The following is a 21,950-nucleotide window of genomic DNA, read 5'->3' as shown; positions in this document are numbered from 1 at the left end:
ACTCCAGTGTTCTCAGGCACTCTGTCCAGGGCTAGAGACAGTGTGAAAAGGCATCACCCAGCCCCCCCCCCCCCCCCGCTTTACCCTCTAGACCAGTCCTCTCCCTTCACACCCACACTTTTCTGGTGTGGCCTTTGTAATTAGACCCTAAATCCCACACACCTTCACAGGTGCTGTGGCCATGAAAACTCCACCTATTTGTCAAGGCCTTGTTCAAATCCTACCTCTTCCAGGAAGTCAGCCCTGATTGCCTGACCCAGAAAGGGCGTCTCCTCCTCTGTGCCTGCCATTTAAATATCTTTTTTTTTCTAAGATTTTTATTTTTAAGTAATCTCTACACCCAACGTGGGGCTTGAACCTACCACCGTGAGATCAAGAGTCGCATGCTGTACCAACAGAGCCAGCCAGGTGCCCCTGTGCCTGCCATTTAAGCAACAGTTAACACACACAACCTGTGTAACTTGTGGGGTACATCTCCCTAACCACACGGTGAGCTGGCCTAAGTTTTAGGTGCAATGTTACTTATTGTATTTAACTCACTTTACCTGTCCTGTTTTCCAGAAACCTTTTGTGACTTACAAAGAATACAGATAGGTTTACACATAAACATACACACAGACACAAAGGAAAGTAGGAATAAATATGCTGACCACGAGGGTAAGTGAATACAATTGCTAGATGGAATAATGCATTGTACACCAAGCATCCTGGAAGCCAAGGAGAAAAGGTAACTGTAAATCAATTGAAAAGACTGCGTGGGCGGTACGGGGAGGGTCAGGTAGAACTGGGTACAAATCCAGAGAGCCTTTGGGCAAATCAGTTAATCTCCCTGTGTTTCCATTTCTTTCTCTGAGAAAATGGGGGAAGAACACTACTTACTAACCCCCAGGACTAACGAGGAAGCCCGTCACACAGTACGCACACACGGCATGTCTTTCCCCACCTTCCTTCTCGTTGTCAAAGGAAGTGGCAACCTAGTTTCTTGCCGGAGGCAAATTTGCCTGGCCCTAGATTCTAAAACAAAGTTTTCATACAAGACTACGTAGGAAGCCTTGAGCAGAGAGGGGATCAATGGCCCCTGTTCCAGGTTTTGGAGCAAACCAGACTGGGATTTGTCATGGCTCTATTTAACAACATCCCCAGGTACCCAGTAGAAGGTTAATAAACATCAACAGAATGAGCTATGGTGAAGCAAAGACCACTTGGCCACATCCGTGTCCCCCTGCACGGGATCCTGGTAAGCTGGTTTCAGAACGGCCGTCTGCCAAGGGGCTGACCTCACGTAAGCAGGGCTGAGAAGAGGCGTGCGAGCGCATGACTGCTGGCTCTGACCACCTCCCCTGCCCAAAACTAAGGCCTCATGAGAGATCCTTAGGACCCCTCCATTGCAGGGCACATGGCCCGTGGCATCTTTTTCAAAAGCAGCAAGGCAATGATCTTGAAGGACCAGCAGTTTCCTCTTCTAATCTCTACAAACGCTGCACATTCTCCATGAATAGCTCTTCTCAGAGGCCAAGTCGGAAAGACTTAACCGGATGGGATGGTTAGAAGCATCCGCTTGGTTTTAAAACTGGCCTCTAGATAGAGAGAGAGGAAAGGTGGATCCCCTGAGAATCTACAAGAAGTCAACTTGGGACGAAAAGGGCTCCTGGCAGCATCCGAGCCAACTCCTCGACATTCACCCAACATTTTCCTGAGAGCAGACCATGAGCCAGGCACTGGGGGTACAGAGAAAAGCACTCAGCACCACTCCCCCAGGAGCTCAGTCTAAGTGGGGAGGTTGGGGGAGGGGGCGCCTATAAACAGATAACTGCTGTTCCACGCCGTGAGTCATACTGGGGTAGCACAAAGGTGGGGGTGATCCCCTTTACCCGGAGAAGGCCTGTAAAGACAAGCCTGGGTCCTGATAAGAGAAATTTGATAAGAGAGAAGGGAAGAGGCAGGGCCCAGATCCTGAGGGGCCCGTACTTGCAGAGGAATTTTCTTTCAGATTCCACAAGGACCAACCAAGACCAAGAGAAACCAAGTGTCTTAGTTAAGCTCGCACAGACACTGTGGGACAGACAGGCCTGGAACCTTGACCCGTGGAGTCCAATTCTCTGCCCCACTGCCTCCCGCCCACAGTGAGCTGTGGGAGGCCAGAGAGAAGGACCATCCCACGCTCACCACCCAGAGAACAGCAGAGCTTGTACTGTCCTAGTCATCTGGCGACTCACTCCCTACAAGAAAACAGCCCTACCTAACTCATGGTGTTTCTTTTGCAAAGGGAGAGGGCCGGGCATCTCTTCCGATCAGGGCGTACAGATTCTTAGCAGATGCAAAATAATTTCACTGCAACAGCCCAGGCGTTAGATAGCCTGCCCCCCACCCCCACCCCAGGCAAGCTGGGGTGGGGGCTTCTACTCCATCTAGAAGCTCACTGTGCCCAGGGTGCCAAGCCAGGCCGGAGGAACTGGGAATGAATCAAACTCCACTCCCATCCTCCAGGAGCTCACAAGCCAGCAAGGGGAGATAAGCCAGGCACAAAAAGTAACTGTAAAATAAGGCAGAGCGCGATAAGAGCCACACAAGAGACATAAAATGCAATGACACTTCAGAACAGAGACAGTCCCGCCGGGCGCTTGGGTGCTAGTCCAGGCCCAGATGAAGGAGAGGGGTCTACCCTATCAGCTCCAGGGACTCCCAGGTGGGCGCTGGGGTGAGAGGTGCTAATGGACCAAGAAAGATGCTCAAATGAGGTCTCCTTTGAAGAATCCCGATTCTGCAGAGGGCGAAGCATGCAGGCCTGAGACTTCACAGAAGTGCCCCAGCCCCTATGAGGCAGGGAGAGGAGTGTAGGGTGAGGAATCTAGAATTTCGATATAGGGGCGGCAGGTCCACTGAAAGGAGACGGGGCTAGAGGAAAAGCCTTGAAATGACATTTGCGGAGCAAGCACATTGTTTACTTAGAATGTGGATTTGGGGTTTCTTGTGGGGGGTGGATTTACACATTATGGGGGAGGCGGGAAGTGTCCCCCTCTCCCCCAAACAGCCATGAGCCCCAGACGAGAAAGGCTGGAAGGGGAATCTGCCTGCTCTAACACAGCCGGCACGCCAGGTTACAACAGGAAAGGGAGACTCTCAGGATGCAGATGGGCCAGATTTTCCTCCAGCCTAAGGGGGAGCACCTTCTTCTAAGTTCTGGCCCCTCTCCGAGGGCCACGCCCCGTGCTTAGGCCCCACACAACCCACCGGGTCACAGCCGGCGCTGGAGGGCTGTCCGGCTGGAGGCGGGAAACCGCACAAGGCTGGACAGAGCGCTGTGCCCACCACTTCCTCCCGGCCCCTTCCTGGCCCTTTCCTCAAGAGCGCGGGCCGGCCCGGACAGGCCCGGTGCTGCACACACACCTGCCCCCCGACCGCGGTGACACTTGTCACTGGGGGAGGGGAGTCCTCCGCGCCCCGGCCGCAACCGACGGAAATTCGGCAATCAGCATTTGGGGCCCGACTCCGGAGGGCCGGCGAGTCCCCGGGGGCCGGGCTCCGGGGCGACTTCCTGAGGCAGGGGTCCCCGCGCGCGCCACACCCTCCTCCCCGCGCGGGGCGGCCGGGCCCGGGTCTCCCACTTTTCCCCCCCCTCCCTCCCCTCCCTCCTTCCTTCCTTCCCTCCCCGGCGGGCGGGCGAGCGGGCAGCCGGGGCCTCCGGGGTCGCCGCCCCGCGCCCGGCTCTCCGGGGGCCCGCCGCCGGCCCGAGGAGGGTCCCCGGGCCGCGCCGCCTTCCGGCCGGGCCGCGGCGACACTCACCCCGCTCGGCGCGGCCGCGGCTCCGTCCTCTTCGGCCCGCGCTGGGCCGCCGCCGCCCGCCTCACGCCGCCGGGGAGGCGCGGGCCCCGCGGCCCCGGCCCGGCCGGCTGCGCCCCGCGGCTCCGCGCGCCGCCGCCGCCGCCGCCGCCGCCGCCAGCTGGCCCCGGGCGAGCGGCCGGGCCCCCGCGGGCATGCTCCCGGGCCGTCGGCGCGGGCGGCGGGCGGGCGGGCGCGCACGTGCTGGCCCCGCGGGTCGCGGCGGACGACGAGGCGGCGGCCGGCGGGGCGCGGGGCCGGGCGCGCCCGCGGACGGGGCTGGACAGCTCTACGCCGCGGCGCCGCCGTGCCCCGCGCGCCCCAGCGGCCGCTGCTGCCCGTGCGCGCCGGGCCCGCCTCGCATTCCCCCACTCGGCGGCGGGCCTGCGCCTCCGTCAGGCCGCGCGGGGAGCGGCGGCGAGTCCCGGCGAGGGGCCGCCCCCGCCCGCCCCGAGGGCTGGGCTCCGCCGGAAGAAACCCGGCAAACTTCGGGGCCGACTCGCGGTCTCCCCGCCGCGGCCTGGGCTCGCCCCCCTCCCCTCTCCGGGGCGTAGGGGTCGGGGGAGGGGGGGGCCTCGTGGCTCCTGCAACCCCGTCGGCCTTGCCCGTCAGACTTGTAACTGTGCTAGAGGAGCCAAGTGCATTTGCGGAAGGGCACGAGCGGGCTTGCGGCAATCGGCACCCTTAAGTAGCTTTTTTTTTTTTTTTTTTTTAACAATCAAGTTCTTGAGGAGTAAGAGGACAAGTCTAGGGGAACAAAGCGCGTGCGACGTCGTGAAGCACTTGGAATGTTGTGGCCAAACCGGAGGTAGTTAACTGAGGCCCAAACCTAGATGCTGGATACTCCTATCGGTTTAGAGACCCGGTTTGCAGCGCACAGGCAGCCAGTTCTTTCCACGACACCGAATACTTTCGCTCTGGGCTAAAAAGATGAAAACGCCCCTTGGTCGTCAGAAAAGATGGGAGTAGTAGCCAGAGGAGGGTACGCCCGCAGCTCCAGCCCACCGACCTCAAAAGAAACTGGAAGAGGGTCAGAAATAGCTTCATCTTGATGTTCCCTCTGGGTTGGACTCTCCAGTCGTAAACAAAGAGACCAAGAGGGTAGTGGGTGCAATTTAAAAGAAATCGTGAAGTGTGTATTTAGACTGAGCAAGAATGGACTTGCTTGCCAAGATCTGAAGTCATAGAATTAAATGGGCACACCTAAAACCCAGCTTCCCTATCACCAAGTATATCACCTTCTGCAGTTGAAAGGAGTGCTTTCCTCTGAAAGGGCAAGTGCTAAAATTAAAGCAGTCCAAGACTCTGTTGAGACAAAGAGAGAGCAAAACCACCAAAGGCTGCTCATCCCCTTGGTCACTGTCAGAATTGGGGACTAGGCCAGGAAAGCCATCATTACAGAACTCTCCTTAAAATACCCATGTTGTGACCTTATGACAATCCCTCTGAGACAAGAGAAGGTGACCCATCGAACACCAAACTCTCACCTTCCCTCCACCACGATGTGCCTTTGAGACCCACTGAGGAAGATTTTAGGAGCACACGCAGATCTCCAGTGAGGCCCTTTGCCCGTCAGCCACTCAGAACTGAGCACCTGCATACCATTGTAACCTTGCCATGATTACACCCAAACCCATAAACTCAGAGGCCTTACTACCATCAAAAAGCAGACCCCATGGTTACCCGGCAGAAATAAATACACTAACATCGCAAGACAGTTCATATCCACAAATATTTATTGAGTGCCTATATGCAAGAATGAAGACAGGATGGCCGCCGGCTCTCCTGGAGCTTACAGTTCCACCACTCCAGTACTTGCCTAGCTTTAAAAACAGCGGCAAGAAGCACTTGTCTTTGCCCAACCATCAGCAGCACTGGAGGAAGCAAGTTTTTCACATTATATTGGTCACTGTTACAGTGCAATTGTGGATAAATATCTTTGAAGGTTGTAGTCACAGCAATGACATGGTGTATCATGTCCAGCAAATGCAAATTTATGGCTTGATTCCCCCTATTTGAGAGGCATCTATTGAAATAAAACACACATAAGAAGGAGAAAGCTTCATAACACAGGTCCTAAGAATACTGGTGTAGTTTATTATCAAACTGCCACAGAACTCTTGGCAACAATAATTTCCTGCAAAGTTTGTGCAATATAACTGGTTGAATCAGACCTGTAAACCTCATGACCATAGGCCACACACGCTCACTCATGGCTGGTAAGTAGGATTTACCTGTATGATTCTTAAAGGGCTCTAGGTACACACTTAGTTTTTAAAGCTTCTTAAAGACTCGCAGCATAAGTGGCACTTTAAAATTTAGTGAAAACCGCTTTTGAGATAAAAATTAAAATGACAAAAATGTCTAATTTTACTACAGATGTTAAGTGCAGGATTCAAATTTAAATAGCATTCGGCAAAGCACCTGGCTTTTTAGAGTTAAAAAGGGGAACATGTTTCGGTTGTTTATCGAACTCTAAAATCGTAACCTTCATGTGGATCTTCTAGTGGCAGGCACTTCTTCATGTGGTCCTGCTTCACAGGCCATCACCTAATTTACATGTCTAATTACAGAACATTCCAAGCAGCAATTATTTTGGTTACATTGCCAACACTTTTTTTTTTTAAGAAAAATCGCCTATATCAGATAACCCCCAAATCACCTATTTAAGATGCTTCTGAACTTACACTCAATAGGTTACCAGCTTTGTCACTTAAAAAAAAAAACAAAAACAAAAACAAAAAAACCTTATACCAGAAGATCAAACTCCAAGAATTTTTTTTTTTTTTTTTTTTGCAAAAAGGTGGAGAGAACACCTTAGACCACCTAACAAATATCAACCAACCCAAGGTAATTTTTAAGTCAATTGCTGGGGACACAAACTACTTTTCTATTTAAAAAGTGCTAAATCACTACTTCAAATTGAAAGACCTTTTAAACTAGGAATGAATCTGAAATGTACTTTTACTGAAAACTAAGCACCAGGTACTTTACATAATCTTCTTTAAATTGTTAGGAAGTTTCTTATCACTTCATCTTATCTTCCGCTGCCGCTGGGCAGGCAGGCCTGAGCCTGGTGGTGACCCAGGTCTACCTGGCTCTCCTGTCCCTTCCGTCCCAGCACGGTGCCCTCCCAGCACGGCCACAGCCACGTTAGCTACCTCTGTTGAGTCAGCTGAATACCTAATGTGCCTCGGGGCTCTGGAAAGGAAAGGTAGGGGGCAGACCCAAGTGAAAGAGAGAACTCTGTATGCGTTTAAAAAGGCACTCCCACTCGGGTTCTTACTACACTGCAGCTTAGCCCCTGCAGGAACAAAGTGGCTCACCTCCCAGGAACAACAGCTGCTTTCTAAGATTGCCATCTTTGGGGTTCAATTGTTTTTGAGTGTTCCTGTGGGTAAAAAAAAGGGAAAGATGGCTGAAAGGATTTTCCTTGGTTCTCTTCACAGCTATGAAGAAGAAAAAGATTTTTTTTAATTTTTGAATAAGTGACTGATACTTCCAATCTATTATACATTTCAAGAATAAAAGCGTACAGGTTCTGAGAGTGAGCACAGAAGAGATTTTGAAGGTATTTCATATCTTTCTTGGAATAAGCCAACAGAGACTAAGATAACTCCTTCACAAGATAAAACCATAATCTCTTCTGAAATGGCAATTTCCTATTCTTAAGAAGGTAGTAGACTTTACTTATGATAAAAGTAGGGAACAATGAATATCCTAATTTTCAAGTTAGTTTATAATATCACGTATAGAACACAAAGGGAATACCATCAGTACAGTCAATCCCTTAACTGGATTTTGACACAGCTGTACTGGAGCTTGATTAAAATTAACTTTTTCTTTACTACAACTAGGAGACTTAAAAAAAAAAAAAAAGGCTAGAAAAAAAAATACCACAAATAAAGGCACTTATTCCGTTGATGAATAATTGTGACTAGTTCGAGGTGTTCAACTGGTGGCAGGAGCTGGGATCTAAGGTTCGATTCACGGATAGGAGTAAGAGGGGCATCGGTCAGCCGGCCCCTCCCTGCGGAGACCCCCTCGCTCCCTGCGGAGACGCCCTCCAAGCTGAGAAGGGTGCTCGGCTGGGGCATCAGGCCTGGAGCTCAGCCAGGTAAGCTTTGGTGAAGGGTGCTCAAAGACAGTTTGAGAACCCAGCTCAAAGGCATACGTAGATCCTGGTGGAGTAATGGTTGGCTTGGCTCATAACTATAATATCTATAAGCTTTGTTAAGAGGTTACATAAGAAGAAAAGACTCAAAAGAACACCAAACTTTAAAACCTGAGCATTGTTAATGGGAATCAATTTGGAAAGTTTAGAATGAATCTATTTATCAACACATACACAATATGTGGGCACTGGATTCTGACTGGCCACCAAACCAGACCAGCAGTCAGAACACAGACTCACTAGTGCCGATCAGAGCACAGCCTCCTGCCCACGTGCCACCGCCAAGAGCCAAGAGGGACTGCCAAGGCGGTGAGCTGGAGTCCTCTGGCAAGGCCAGAAGAAAGGTCCAAGGCTCCAGCTACACACGTTCCCCATCCATGAATTAGCAGGGTGGGCTGCCCTGATCTAAACCTGGCGCCCTTACAGCACCTACTATGGGAGTAGTTTGTGGCCGGAGTCGGGCGGGGCGGGGGGGGGGGGGGGGGGGGGGGAGGGGGAGACGGGTTAAAAATGTCTGTGTGAGGGCTCTGACAACTGAAGCCATGTGCACTGAGAAGCACGGCCGCTCTGACGATCCAGTGGGGCGGCGGCCTGTATTTCATCAAAGTTTTATCCATCGATTTATTGTCACAAGTGGGTCACAGATTCAGAATGATGGGCAGAAAGCTACAGCTCTCCAATTGTTTAACGTTTTCTGAAAAGCACTACATATATGACTAAAGAATTAGAGTATTAGAGCTCTCATTTTTCTTTCCTTACAAATAATAAAGTTCAAGGGAAACAAAATGAGTTGTTCATAGTTTTCAAAGCTTTCCGATATTCCATCATTTCCAGTATTTCCACTATTACTATTCTAACATTCACTCTAAGACATGTTCCTAATAGGAATTGCATTAACAATTTTTTTTTTTTTTTAAATCTCAACACAACTAAAATCCAGGGAATGCTGCATTTTTCTTTTGCTTTTTGCATTCAGCATGTCTATCATTATGGAAGCTGTTCTTAAGCATTTATTAAAAAAAAAAAAAAAGAATCATATTCACAATGTAGAACAAGTATATAAAATTAGTGTGCAAAGTTCATTGTAAAAGGATAACACTATTTGTTTAGAAACAAGCTGCCTCCACTGTTTACATTTCCTTACTATTGATATAAACTGGAGACTTCTACTATTTAAAAATAAGACTTTTTAAATAGTAAAATATACAAGAGATTCCTGAGCATAACAAAAATATCTTGAAAATATGTGGCCATTTGAAGTATAAAATAGCAAGTGTAAAGAATAGCATGATTGTAAAACTACTATTTGAAGGCTTATAAACAGTACAAAATAGTTCGCCTTTTCTGAGTGCATAATTATACATTAGTGCAAACAAAAATGTCTCAAAATTTAATGGCTACAAATCTCAGAGATTTGCAGAGGTGCGCAAAACATGAAATTTCTTTAATGTCATTCGAACTGAACCCAGTTCTCGATTAATTCTTTCCAAACGATCTTCCAAGGCTTCCTAAGGGAAAATAACAGGAAACGTTTAATTAGAATTCTACATCAAGTTCACTGGTTCTATAATTACCACCAAATTGACCTTTCTTTTCACAAAAGAACTAGTATAAACATTAAACTTACAGAATTATTATATTTTTTATGCACATCATCTGATTTCTTTAAACTAACAACATGAATCAACGTTTCAACCACTCAAAACAACTGCTGCACCTTAACATATCCTCAGTACATGTGCCGCTTTGAGTACGTGGAAACCCCAGCAAGGGCAGTGCGGCTCACTGGAAAGAGGCAATTCCCTGACTCCAGAACTGCGAACAGAACAAGAGGAACCAAGGAGGTTCTTCATACATTTCACCAGAAGAAATGGACACGTTGATCTGGTGCCTTATCTCACGTATACATATATCGAACAACTGTTTTCTGACAAGAATTTCTAACTTAAAAAGGAAGGAAAATGATGGAGGAGTTTGCTTCCCAAGAAGCAAGAGCTCTCACAATGAAGCAATGTAACAACTTCTTTCTTTTCTCTTCTCTCTCTCTTTCTTTCTTGAGAGAGAGAGAGAGAGAGAGAGAATGACCACAAGTGGGGGAGAAGAGCAGAAGGAGAGAGGCAGGCTCCATGCCTAGCGCAGAGCCTGACATGAGGCTCGATCCCACAACCCTGGAATCATGACCTGAGCCAAAATCAAAAGTTGGACGCTCAACCAACTGAGCCACCCAGGTGCCTCACAACTGCTATTTTTAAATAAGCAGTACCAGTGTTAAGTAAATAATGCCTGGAATATATATTTATCATTTTAGATACTTTATTCAGTATTAACTCCAATGGTATCTGTAATAAAACTTAAAAATTCCTCTTTAACAACTTTAATTATTAAAAGATCACACATTCATGATAAAGTATTTAGAAGACAGATGAGTAAAAATAACCATTGTTCCTCTTTCCTTTTTTTTTCCTACAGATATGCACATCATTTTTAAGAAGAAAAATAAAAACAAATTCTCTACTTAAAAACATTTTTCGGGGCGCCTGGGTGGCTCAGTCAGTTAAGCGTCCGACTTCAGCTCAGGTCACGATCTTGCAGTCCGTGAGTTCGAGCCCCACGTCGGGCTCTGGGCTGATGGCTCAGAGCCTGGAGCCTGCTTCCGATTCTGTGTCTCCCTCTCTCTCTGCCCCTCCCCCGTTCATGCTCTGTCTCTGTCTCAAAAATAAATAAACTTAAAAAAAAAAAAAAAGCTGCTGAGGATTCAACTCAGTTTAAAAAAAACACATTTTTCAATTGAACTTGTTATGAAATATCTTTCTATGATATCCTTTTAAATCAATGTGCAATATTCCATTAGATTTAACCAAGAATCTTTTAGTAGAAATTTAGGTTGCTTCTAATTTTGGATATCATAAATAATGCTGCAATAAATATTCTTTTTTTTTAAATATTTGGAGGGGTTTTTTTGGGGGGGAAGCAGAGAGAGAGAAGGAGTCAGAGGATCCGAAACAGGTTCTGTGTTACTGACAGCAGACAGCCCAATGCATGGGTTGAACTCACAAACTGCAAGATCATGACCTGATCCAAAGTCAGACACTTCACCGACTGAGCCACCCAGGCGCTCCTGCAATAAATACTCTTAAAAAAATATTTCTTTACAAACACCTGGAAGTATTGCCTTCTTTACAAACACCTGGAAGTATTCCCAGAAATAAAAATGCTATGTCCAAAGAAATCCAAAATTCTAAAGCTTTGGACCTAGGTAAAATTGTACTCCAGAAAGTTTGTGATAATTTCTACTTCCACCTGCCGTGTATGAGAATATGATTTTCTCCATCCTGGGTACTGGGCTTTATTTTTTCCCCCATTTTTCTTTAAATACCTGTCAATGTAATCATTTTTTTAAAAAAATAATGCTTTGGGGGCACTTGGGTGGCTCAGTCGATTGAATGTCCAACCTCGGCTCAGGTCATGATCTAATGGTTTGTGGGTTTGAGTGCTGCTTCAGGCTCGCTGATGTCAATGCGGAGCCCACGTAAGATCCTCTGTCCCACCCCCTTCGGCCCCTCCTCCCCCCCCCCCCCCCGCCATCTCTCTCAAAAGTAAATAAAACATTTTTTAAAAATAATGCTTTTGTTCAAATGTGTACTGTTTTTTACTCATTGGTCAGGCTGAATATTTTTCATCTTTTTTCTGCCCAATTTTACCTTTTCCACTTATTAATCCTATATAAGCATGCTCAGCCCCTTTTTGCTGTCACTGGTCTCCTTACTGGACAGAAACGGCTTTGACATGTATGAACAGAAACTACTGCCTTTTAAGTTATTTTAAGAGCTTATATTCATTACATAAAAATATGTTAAACAAATGTTTTAGATAAATTTAGCATCAGAGTACCTATAAGTTTTCCTTCTTCCTTCCCAAAAAGGAGGAAGGGTTTCCTGTGTTGAGTCTTATCAATTATTGAGTAAAGACTTTCAGAACAACAAAAATAATAAAAAAGACTTAAAGTCTTAAAGAGAAGTTAGGGAAATAGGTCCTAGAAAAAGACCTCTGTTGTTTTCTTAGCATTTTGTTCCTTCTGGTATCACAGATCAACCTGAAAATGAACTTCTCCTAAAGTTAAAGCACTGAAAAGCCAAAACATGCAGTTATGTAAGAGACCTATCCCTATCGTTATGGTTAAAACATTACAAAAAGAGCCGATTTTAAATGTCCCATGGTTTCGTGCATTTTAATTCTCTCTGAAAAGCAATGAAAAGAAACGCACACGAGTCGCTTCGCCTGCACCCTCCTGCCCGATGGTGGAATCACATCTCTCTTTAACCTCTACCGCTCATCCAGCTGCAAAGTGCAACTGTTTTTTACATGTTTACTAAATGGAAAGGGGTTCAGAAATAAATTAGATTGGGGAGGAAGAAACAAACTCCAAAAGGGACATTTAATGTGAGAGTATTAACTTAATGTACCATCTTTTAAAAGACAAACTGCAGAGTGGCATGAAGGCATGAACATCTTTTTCATGAAGTACAAAGGTAAAATCACTTTTCATTCCCGAAAGCTAGCCTGCAGTTCTAAAATGCACTATAATCACCACTTTTCTAAAAGGCTAAAAGTTTTTCCTCCCAGTTGCTTCAGGATGCCTAAAACACCATCTTGGATAAATGGAGCGCTAACCGGCATCACGCTTCTAAAGCAAATTCAAGCTAAGTAAGATATTTCACCTGATTTAATCTTGTCTGCAAAGTGATTCGTCCTCCAGTAGAAGGCATTCGACTTAGCGCTGCCTCGATCTGTTAACACACACAAAAACAAATTAAGTAAAAACAGAAGAATTCTCTCTAATTCATGGCTGGGGAGTTTATAACAGAATGGACAAGACAGACTTCAGCCTAGTATTTTCTTGTCTGTCTCGCCTTCACGTAAGTCCCTCCGCCCTAATCCGCAAGGACAGCTTAGCTCCAATGCACTCCTAGCACAGCGCTGGTGTGCATCCACAGTAACTTCCTGGGATGGTCTGACTCAAGTAACTCCCTTCTGACCATCCCTCAGACATAAGCATTTGAGTTCAGAGAAAGATTTTGTTTTTAAGTTTTGTTTGTTTTTACCTGGTCTTTTTCTTTTGTAAGTTCATCAAAAAACCGTTCCGTTTCAGCTAGGGTCCTAATTTTTGCTGTATACTCAAAATCATTACCATGTGGTGCTACTGACGTGGGCTTACACTGTTCATAGCTAACTGATTTATTCTTCTCCCAGGCTGATCTCACAGACACTTTCTTCACTCCGTTTGGCAACAGTTCGGGAGAAGAGCTATGATTAACATGGATGTCGGTGGCTGTTTCTGAATATTTTTTTTCTGTCAGAGAGAAAAGAAATTTATTTCTTATCAATTTTCTTAATAGATCCTTTACATAACTATATATGTCATCCAACTTCACTTTCTGAAAATGGCTGCCACAAACCAAAAAACATGAAAAGAGACACAATAATCAATCATATTTACTCAGTGCTTTTTCTCCAAAGAATTCTAAAAGTCTTACCCTCGATTTGGCACCCTGCACAACCTCCCTAAGTCAAGGCAGGTAAACTTTCTGTAAAGTTAAATGAACTTTAAACTTAAAGCCAAAACAAAAAACAAACAAAAAAAAAGTTAAATACTAACTACACATTTAGTGGATACACAGCCACACCAACGGTGAAGAGCGAGAGTCTCATGGACCTGCCCCAGTGATCCACATGCATTATCTTAGAACTTTATTCCAAACTTACAAGATAAATGAGAAAAAAGGAAAAAAAAATCACCAAATACCTAAGCTGCATAAAAATTACAGAATATAAATATTCAGAAAAACTGAACAGTATGGCCCTGGTAAGGAAGCATTAACAATCCCTGTACCTCAGTTTCCCAACTTTTAAATGAGGATCACAACATTGACACACAATATGAACATCACGCATGCTTATTTTTAAAGGCCCTTGCGCGGAAAAATTATTTAAGTGCAGGACATTAGAACATTTAGAACCTTGAAAAGATACCAGAAATTCACAAAATGAAGGACTAAAACCATAACTAATAATTTTTTAGGAAAAGATACCTTCCGAGTCATCTAGAGGAAGAAACTGGAGTTGTTTTCTTGGATTGGTACGTTGTAACGCAGACACAGGAACAGTATCTAAATCATCCAAAAGTATATCAAATCTATTGAATGAAGCAAGTTACTTGTGAGAAAAAAATGTTAACTGATTTTCCCTATCTCCACTAGAAAGACGAACTGGCATCCAGTTAACTCACATATTTTTTAAAAAGAAAGCTGGTCATACGATTTTCTAAAACTGAAATTTGTATTTCTAACACAAAATTATATATTAGACACGTAAAGCATTTATCCATATGTTATCTCCTTTGATCTTTATAACAACCTTACAAAATAAACAGAGCAGGTATTATTATCCTCGTTTTACAGAAAAGGAAACTGAGGTTCAATGTGCTTAAGTAATTTCTCCAAGAGCCTGATAGAGAGCTAGGTCACCAGCTCTTACATCTGAGGAGTCAGGCTTCCCCCGGCCACACACACTGCCGAGTACACTTCAGAGGACAATTTTTCAGGCGCCCAGGGAAACTTACCAGGACAGCCCACCTTCTTGTACAAATGGCTCAAAAATTTCCCTCTATCATAAACCTTTTCAGGAAAACAAAGAATTATCATTCTATATCCAAAAGCTGGAAGGGATTCTGAAGCGGTATTTAAACTTACTAGTAGCTAGTTTATATGGTTAAAAACTGTTTTCATGTTTTATAGTACTTTTTTTAGTATGACATTCATTTAAGTGATTTAAAACCACAGAGTTCCCACTGATGAATGAAAAATGAGTGATAGCTATAGGCATAAGCTGACACTTGTAAAAAAAAAAAAAAAAATCGAGAATATATATATTTTAATCTACTATTTTAGAGAACTTACCGAGCTGGACTGCTTTCATTTTTGCTAAGTAGATGACTGAATCCCGGGGACAAATTTTCTTTAGGGGATCGCTTTGGACTATAAGCCACAGTCACTGGTGTTAACATAATCTCTCTTTTTGCTGCAGAAGAAAATGAAGAGGAAATATTCTTTTTCTTCTATATAATACATATATCGGCAAAACAAGCTTTCTTTTTCAGGACGTTTTCTAACTTTAAATGGAATACAATTTCATTGTAAAACCTTCCAAAAGATAAATAAAAGCATACACAATAAAAATAACTCACAATCCTATATCATCTAGAGGGAACCACTGCCAACACTTTAGTACATCAGACTGTAGTTTCAGCACCCTGACTCAAAACTGGTTTTTCAGGATTTTAGAAGTCGACTGGAAATAAGATGGAAACACCAGTACACCAGTGAACATTCCTATTACACAGTTATATACAGATATCTTCAGCTGTTCTCAAAATGGAAAATTGAGAAAACAGAAATCCAATGTTTAACCTTTAAAACCACATCCATAACTGGCTAAAGAAACCTGAGGCAAATAGATGCAAAGAAGCATCTTTTTTAAGCTAGCTTAATTTGTTTGAACTAATGTTTCATTAGACAACTGTCAACGATCTGAAAAACTGTGAAGTGGTATTAGTTGCAAAAAAAATTTGCTGGACACACAAAATATTTTAATATACTGTGATTTCTTCAGCTCGAGTTGTAGTATCTGTGCAATCAGGCAATGTTGTTATTGAACAAGATTCTATTTTGGGATCCTGCGTTCAAAGTACTCTACTAGGTGCCAGGGAGAGCAGAAGGCAAACAGAAAACATCAGGCATGTGTGCACGGCTTGGATGCCACTCTGGAGTCCAGGAGATATATACATCTAATTCTTACTTGGAGTACTTGATTTACGAGTCGAAGGTGGTAAAGACGAGGATCTCTGCGAAGCAGAGTTAAACCTCTTCTGTCTTTGTTGGGCACATTTCTCTGGGGACCGACTTGCACTGACAGACGTTTCGGTTTGCCGAGGATTCACTAATTCTGTAACAGACAAAGGTCAAAAAATAAACAAACAAAACAAACCTAGCTTCAGTTACCTCCCTTTAACAGATGATTACACCAAGCAAGCAATTGTCATCATTTAGGTTAGAATGATTATTTGCAAATGCACGTTATAAGGATAAAAAAAATGCTGGATGAAGAAAAATGTGGGAGTTTATAACGAATTCATTCTGGCTCCGTTTACAAGTGCCATTCAAGGTGATTTTTCAAGAGAGATTATTTTTAGAAACCAGGTCACTAATTTATTTACTAGGAGATAGTGCTTTGGAGATGCAATGCTGAAGATGTTAACCGTGTGATCAGCAGGCCCGACCAAGTGAGCACTGGAGTAAGTAGGAGGAGACGCAAGTACCGTTGACCTGCACTTGCGAGAAAAACAGGCCTCCCATACTTCTCGTCCTGCTGAGAGATGCTCATTAACCAAGAAAGGGAGAGAAGAAAACGTTACATCTCACTTTATGAATACCAACGGTCTGTCTTAACGTTCTGACGTGAGACAAACCGATGTAGAAATTTCTCAAATATCTTTAAGAATGCCGCATAAATCTTTACTAATCAGAACGTAACACGTAGTCTGCTTTGTATAAAAGGTGCCTATTATGCCATGATTGTGATAAGTTATGAGCCAGGGGATTTAAAGAAGGTGGTGTAGCTGGGGGGCAAAGGGGAAGGTATCTATAATCTATTACCTATCTATATCAAACAAGGAAAAAATGCTTACTATTTGAGGTGTCCTCTTTCTCTGTCTGTGTGCCCCAACTTTTCAATATTTTTCCTTCATCAAGTTCTTTTAAAGCTTTCATGATTGGTGTATCTGAAATCTCTCTCTGTTTCTTTATCAATACGCTTCTTGGTGAACTTCCAAATGAAGAATCCTTTTCCGGAGGAGAATGGTACCTTAAATAATAATTACAAGACATGCAATGCTATGGACTGAATATTTGTGTCCCCTCCCCCTAAAATTCGTATGCTGAAGCCCCAATCCTCAGTGGATGGTGGGAGGAGGTGAGGCCTTGGGGAGGTGATCAGCTTTAGACGAAATCATGAGAGTGGGACCCCCCTGATGGAATTCGTGCCCTTATAAAAAGAAGCGATACAACATCTCTCTGTCTGGACACAGTCACCAAAGAAAGACCATATAACTAGGAAGAGGAGCCTCACCAAGAGCCCAACTACGCTGGCAGCACCCCAACGTCAAACTCTCAGCTTCCAGAACCGCAAGAGTAAGTGTTTCTTGTTTTAAGCTGCCGAGTCTGCGGTGATTGGATACAGCAGCCTGAGCTAAGACAGAGTTCGTGGCGTTGTCAGGGGAATAACACGAGAGCTGACAATTACGCTCCACAATGAAAATGTATGCTTTACAATATAAATACATTACGATCGAACCTGCATGTAATAGTCCAGTGCTTCCCAATCATTTTCCCAGCCTTGCACAGGCAGGAATATCGTATTTATATGGTGCTCTGGAGTAACACAGTTGTTCAAGCTATTCAGAGCCTGAGAGGATCGACACCTTACCCAAACCGAGAGCCCATGCACAGCGCACCACTGTGTCGGGAGCACAGAGTGGGGGATGTTCTGCACAGCCTTTGATGGTCAAGAATCCTAAAAGCATTTGTTTTTCAAAGTAAACTAAAAATCAGGTCCTCAAAATTAAGGCACTGAAGCCACAAAGAGAAGGCTCTTTATATCTTCCTGAACATTTAAAAGCAATTAAAATCTCTATGAAACCGTAACAGTTCCTAAATATGACCCTTGAGAAAGCTACCTTACCCGGGAACACAGGTTTCCACCAGCTGGTTATTCACTCTATTATCCTGGGTGTCCAAAGGCTGGCCAGTAAAGATGGAATACTCCGCGCCTGGTATCAGCCACTTGCGTCTGCTGACGTCGGAGGTGGCCAGCGTGCTAGGACAATGAGAAATGATCTGAGGCATTACAGGCTCGTGCTTCAGTTCAGACTGAACACATACAGAAAACAACCTGCTTTGAAACGTCATCTACGCATTTGTACAGGAATTTAAAGACCGCATAAAGCAACCTTACGTTAGATACGTGAACTCTGTTTCATCGTTTTCAGATCCAACTGAACTGTTATTTTAGGTTTTCTGTTACTTTGGAGTATTTCTGCATTTCAGTCAAGATTCAGGTACTCCCCTCTCTACGCAGCTCTGAACACCCCCAACCGACCTCCCACCACACTTCCTATGCTTCGTACACACCCCGTAGCTCAGGCCACGGCCACGCCAGCCAGACTACCCTTCTTGTTCCTGCCAGACTGGCACAGAAACATCCTCCATCTCACAGTCCAATGCAGTAGCCACTAGTCACATACTGCTATTGAACACTTGAATTGTGGCTAGTGAGGTGAAGAACCAATTTTTAAATGCTACTTAATTTTAATGAATTTTAAAACTTTTTTTAATATTTATTTTTGAGAGAGACAGAGTACAAGCAGGGGAGGGGCAGAGAGAGGGGGAGACACAGAATCCAAAGCAGGCTCCACGCTCCGAGCTAAGAGCAGAGAGCCCGACGCGGGGCTCGAACTCACGAACTGTGAGGTAATTTTAATTAATTTAAATTTCATAGCCACACGTGGGGACTGGCAGTAATGTACTGAGTAGTGCAGTTCTAGGCTAGTACCTGCCCCATCTTATGAAAACCCTGCCCAGCTGAGGCTCACACATCATGCATTACCTGGCCCTTCGCTAGACTCCAGAACTGGTCTCATCTTCTCCACACCTGCTTCTGACCCCGCTCTGGGCAACGTCAGTGTCCATGCAGAGGAGTGGTCCAGGACCTCTCCTAGTGACTGGACTCTGCTCCTGCTCACTCACCCCCCTCAGCACACACTCAATGGACTTTGTCATCAACAGCGAACACCCCCCACTTAAGAAATCACAACTCAAAGATTCTTCTGGCTCACACACTCAAGTATCACCAAGGCACTGTGTCCCCAAGGCCTGTGATCCTTGGCCTCACCATTTTCTATGTATCACCCCTCCAGTTCCTCTCTACCTACTCTAGGACGCACACCCCCGATAATAGTTACTCACTGCCTTGCCCCCTTCCCCGCTCACCTCCCATCACACCCAACTGGCAGCAGAGACCTAACCCTGGAGGACCACAGTGGCCTCACTTCTGAGCGTCTACAGTCCTACACTTGGGCTTTGCTGGAAAAAAGCCACCCATCCGTGCAGACTGGGCTATCATTACAGAATCACTATCACCATCTCAACAGACACCCGACACCGGCTGGCAACATACCTTTCTGTAATCAACGAGCTCCAATTCTCCAACAGGACTACCTTTCAGCTTCTCCACTCTCCTCAAACCTCTTACCCAAACCTGATGGTCAGGTGATAACCTCGCATCACACTTTGGCAAAGAAGAGAAACCTAGAGAAGAGAGCCGTCTTCCTCCTTCTGCTCCCTTTCACAAATTTCTTACGACTTGCCTCTATTTTCATTTCAACTCCCAGTCACTCCTTTGCTTTGGTCCTCAATTTTTAAATTAAGAAACATTCCAAACATTTTTAGAAAATTACATGGGGCACTTGGGTGGCTCAGTTGCTTAAGCATCCAACTTCAGCTCAGGTCATGATCTCACAGTCTGTGAGTTTGAGCCCAGCGTCAGGCTCTGTGCAGACAGCTCAGAGCCTGGAGTCTGCTTCAGATTCTGTGTCTCCCTCGCTCTCTGCCCTTCCCCCACTCCTGCTCCGTCTCTGTCTCTCAAAAATAAACATTAAAAAAATTTTTTTATTAAAAAAAAAATGACAAAGACCACTATGAGCACCTATACTTGGTTTTAACAAATGTTAACATCTTACCATACGTGTTTTCAATGGAAAGACAAAATTCTATATATGTGGTTGTTTGTATTTTTTTTAATAATGTCCACTTAATGTACACATCCTTCTAATGCTGCTGCTTCTACTCAACATGTTTCAGATACCCCATGTTAACACAGACAGGTGTGTCATTTTAATCATTTGCCTGCAGAATGACTATACTGCCCATTACTGATTCTTCGTCCTGTTGTGGATGTTGAGTTTCCAACACATCACCTTTTTTTTTAATTTTTTCTTTTAACGTTTATTTATTTTTGAGACAGAGAGAGACAGAGCATGAACGGGGGAGGGTCAGAGAGAGAGAGGGAGACACAGAAACTGAAACAGGCTCCAGGCTCTGAGCCGTCAGCACAGAGCCCGACGCGGGGCTTGAACTCACGAACCACAAGATCATGACCTGAGCGAAGTCGGATGCTTAACCGACTGAGCCACCCAGGCGCCCCCCAACACATCACCTTTCAACAGTGCTATGATTAACACATGTAGGAATTCCTCTAAGGTAAATATCTAAAACCAGAAGTGTGCGATTTGGGGTGCACATATTTTCAGTCTTAGTGGATATTGCCAAATCACGCTCCAGTCAAGCTTAATGATTTTCAGTCCAACCATTACTTTGAGAGTACCTCTTTCTTCACATCTTTGCCAAACTTTGCATTGATTAAAGTTAAAGTGTGGCCTGGCTGACGGTGTGAGTGGTGTCCCATGCTTGTTTTAATTTACATTTTTTGATTACTAGTAAAATGAACATCTTTTCATTTTATCAGCCATTTATATGTCTTTTTCTACGAATCATTTGTTCATGTTCTTTTATCATTTTTCTGTTGAGGAAACTTTTTCTTTCATAGTTCTTTATATTGTGGATATGAATCCTTTATTGGTTCATGTTCACTTCAGCATGCATAGACACACAGATCATACTCATGCACCAACCGTCTGCTTATACAATCTTGATTATTTGCAATATTTCTATTAGATTTTTAAACAGGGAAACACCACAGGGGCGCCTGGGTGGCTCAGTTGGTTGAGCGTCCGACTTCGTCTCAGGTCATGATCTCACGGTTTGCAGGTTCAAGCCCCGCGTCGGGCTTTGGGCTGACAGCTCAGAGCCTGGAGCCTGCTTCACATTCTGTGTCTCCCTCTCTCTGCCCCTCCCCCGCTCGTATGCGCGCTCTCTCTCAAAAATAAATAAACATTTAAAAAAAATTTACACAGAGCAATACCACAGATACAACTCAAGTCCCCTGTGTACCTCTCCAATATCATTCCTCCCCAAAGCAACCACTTACACTAAATTTGTAATGTGTACATACATTATACTTTTACTACTTCTGTATGAACCTGTAAGAATATGTACAACTGTTCTACATGCTGAAGTCAATATAAATAGTATCCTACTTCTTCTGCAACTGGTTTTCGTTGTTCCAAATTATGTTCCTAAGATTAAATCATGTTAATGATCAACTTCAGTGGTTGGCAAATTTTTCCTGTAGTCAAATAATAAGTAAGTTTTTGGTGTTATTTGTTTTTTATTATTTTTTTTAATGTTTAGTTTTTGAGAGAAAGAGACAAAGTGTGAGCTGGGGACGGGCAGAGACAGAAGGATACACAGAATTAGAAGCAGGCTCTAGGCTCTGAACTGTCAGCACAGCGCCCTACACGGGGCTCGAACCTAGGAACCACAAGATCACGACCTGAGCAGAAGTCGGACACCTAACCAACTGAGCCGCCCAGGCACCCCTATTTTGTTTTAATAAATAGGTTTTATGGGCCAGATGGAAGAGGTTTCTGTTGCAACTACTCAACTTAGCCATTGTAATGCAAAGCAGCCACAGACAATAGGTAAATGAATAAATGTTATTTATGGACACTGAAATTTCAATTTCATGTAATTTTTACATGTATGAAATATTATGTTTTTCCCATTTAAAAACAAAACACCTTTCTTTGCTCATGGGCCTTCCAAAAACGGGCAGCAGGCTGGATTTGGGCTGGGGGCTGTGCTTGCCAATTCCTGATCTAGCAAGTGCACTCTCACACATACAGCACCATGCACAAATATATCACAATATATTACTGTTCCAGTTG

At 44.5% G+C, this 21,950-nt stretch overlaps 2 protein-coding genes across 18 annotated transcripts in view; both read right to left on the bottom strand.

The window, feature by feature from the left end:
• The window catches only part of PITPNM2 (phosphatidylinositol transfer protein membrane associated 2), a 145,822-nt gene extending 141,900 nt beyond the window's left edge, over positions 1-3,922 (bottom strand). For 10 of the 11 annotated variants that reach the window (XM_086681526.1, XM_086681534.1, XM_086681535.1 and 7 more), the window contains exon 1: positions 3,784-3,922. The gene's annotated coding sequence lies outside the window, so the exon portion shown is untranslated. The remainder of the gene's footprint in view (positions 1-3,783) is intronic. The other variant, XM_086681530.1, reaches the window with a different exon arrangement.
• Positions 3,923-8,589: 4,667 nt separating this feature from the next.
• Positions 8,590-21,950, bottom strand: part of MPHOSPH9 (M-phase phosphoprotein 9) — a 56,063-nt gene continuing 42,702 nt past the window's right edge. For 5 of the 7 annotated variants that reach the window (XM_086681542.1, XM_086681545.1, XM_086681547.1 and 2 more), the window contains 8 exons: positions 17,789-17,923; positions 16,737-16,912; positions 15,848-15,994; positions 14,950-15,070; positions 14,083-14,186; positions 13,096-13,343; positions 12,712-12,780; positions 8,590-9,501 (listed from right to left, as the gene is read on the bottom strand). In XM_086681542.1, coding sequence (XP_086537668.1) covers positions 9,400-9,501; positions 12,712-12,780; positions 13,096-13,343; positions 14,083-14,186; positions 14,950-15,070; positions 15,848-15,994; positions 16,737-16,912; positions 17,789-17,923 — 1,102 coding nt within the window. In that variant the 3' untranslated portion in view covers positions 8,590-9,399. Of the gene's footprint in view, positions 9,502-12,711; positions 12,781-13,095; positions 13,344-14,082; positions 14,187-14,949; positions 15,071-15,847; positions 15,995-16,736; positions 16,913-17,788; positions 17,924-21,950 lie in introns of those variants that run through there. The other 2 variants (XM_086681544.1, XM_086681546.1) reach the window with 2 other exon arrangements.

The sequence above is a fragment of the Puma concolor genome, chromosome D3 (assembly GCF_028749965.1).
Source record: "Puma concolor isolate L17-30 chromosome D3, mPumCon1.1.hap2, whole genome shotgun sequence".
In the NCBI taxonomy this organism is placed as follows: domain Eukaryota; kingdom Metazoa; phylum Chordata; class Mammalia; order Carnivora; family Felidae; genus Puma; species Puma concolor.
Note: the sequence above shows the minus strand (reverse complement) of the source record. Positions and strands in the feature narration are given on the sequence as shown.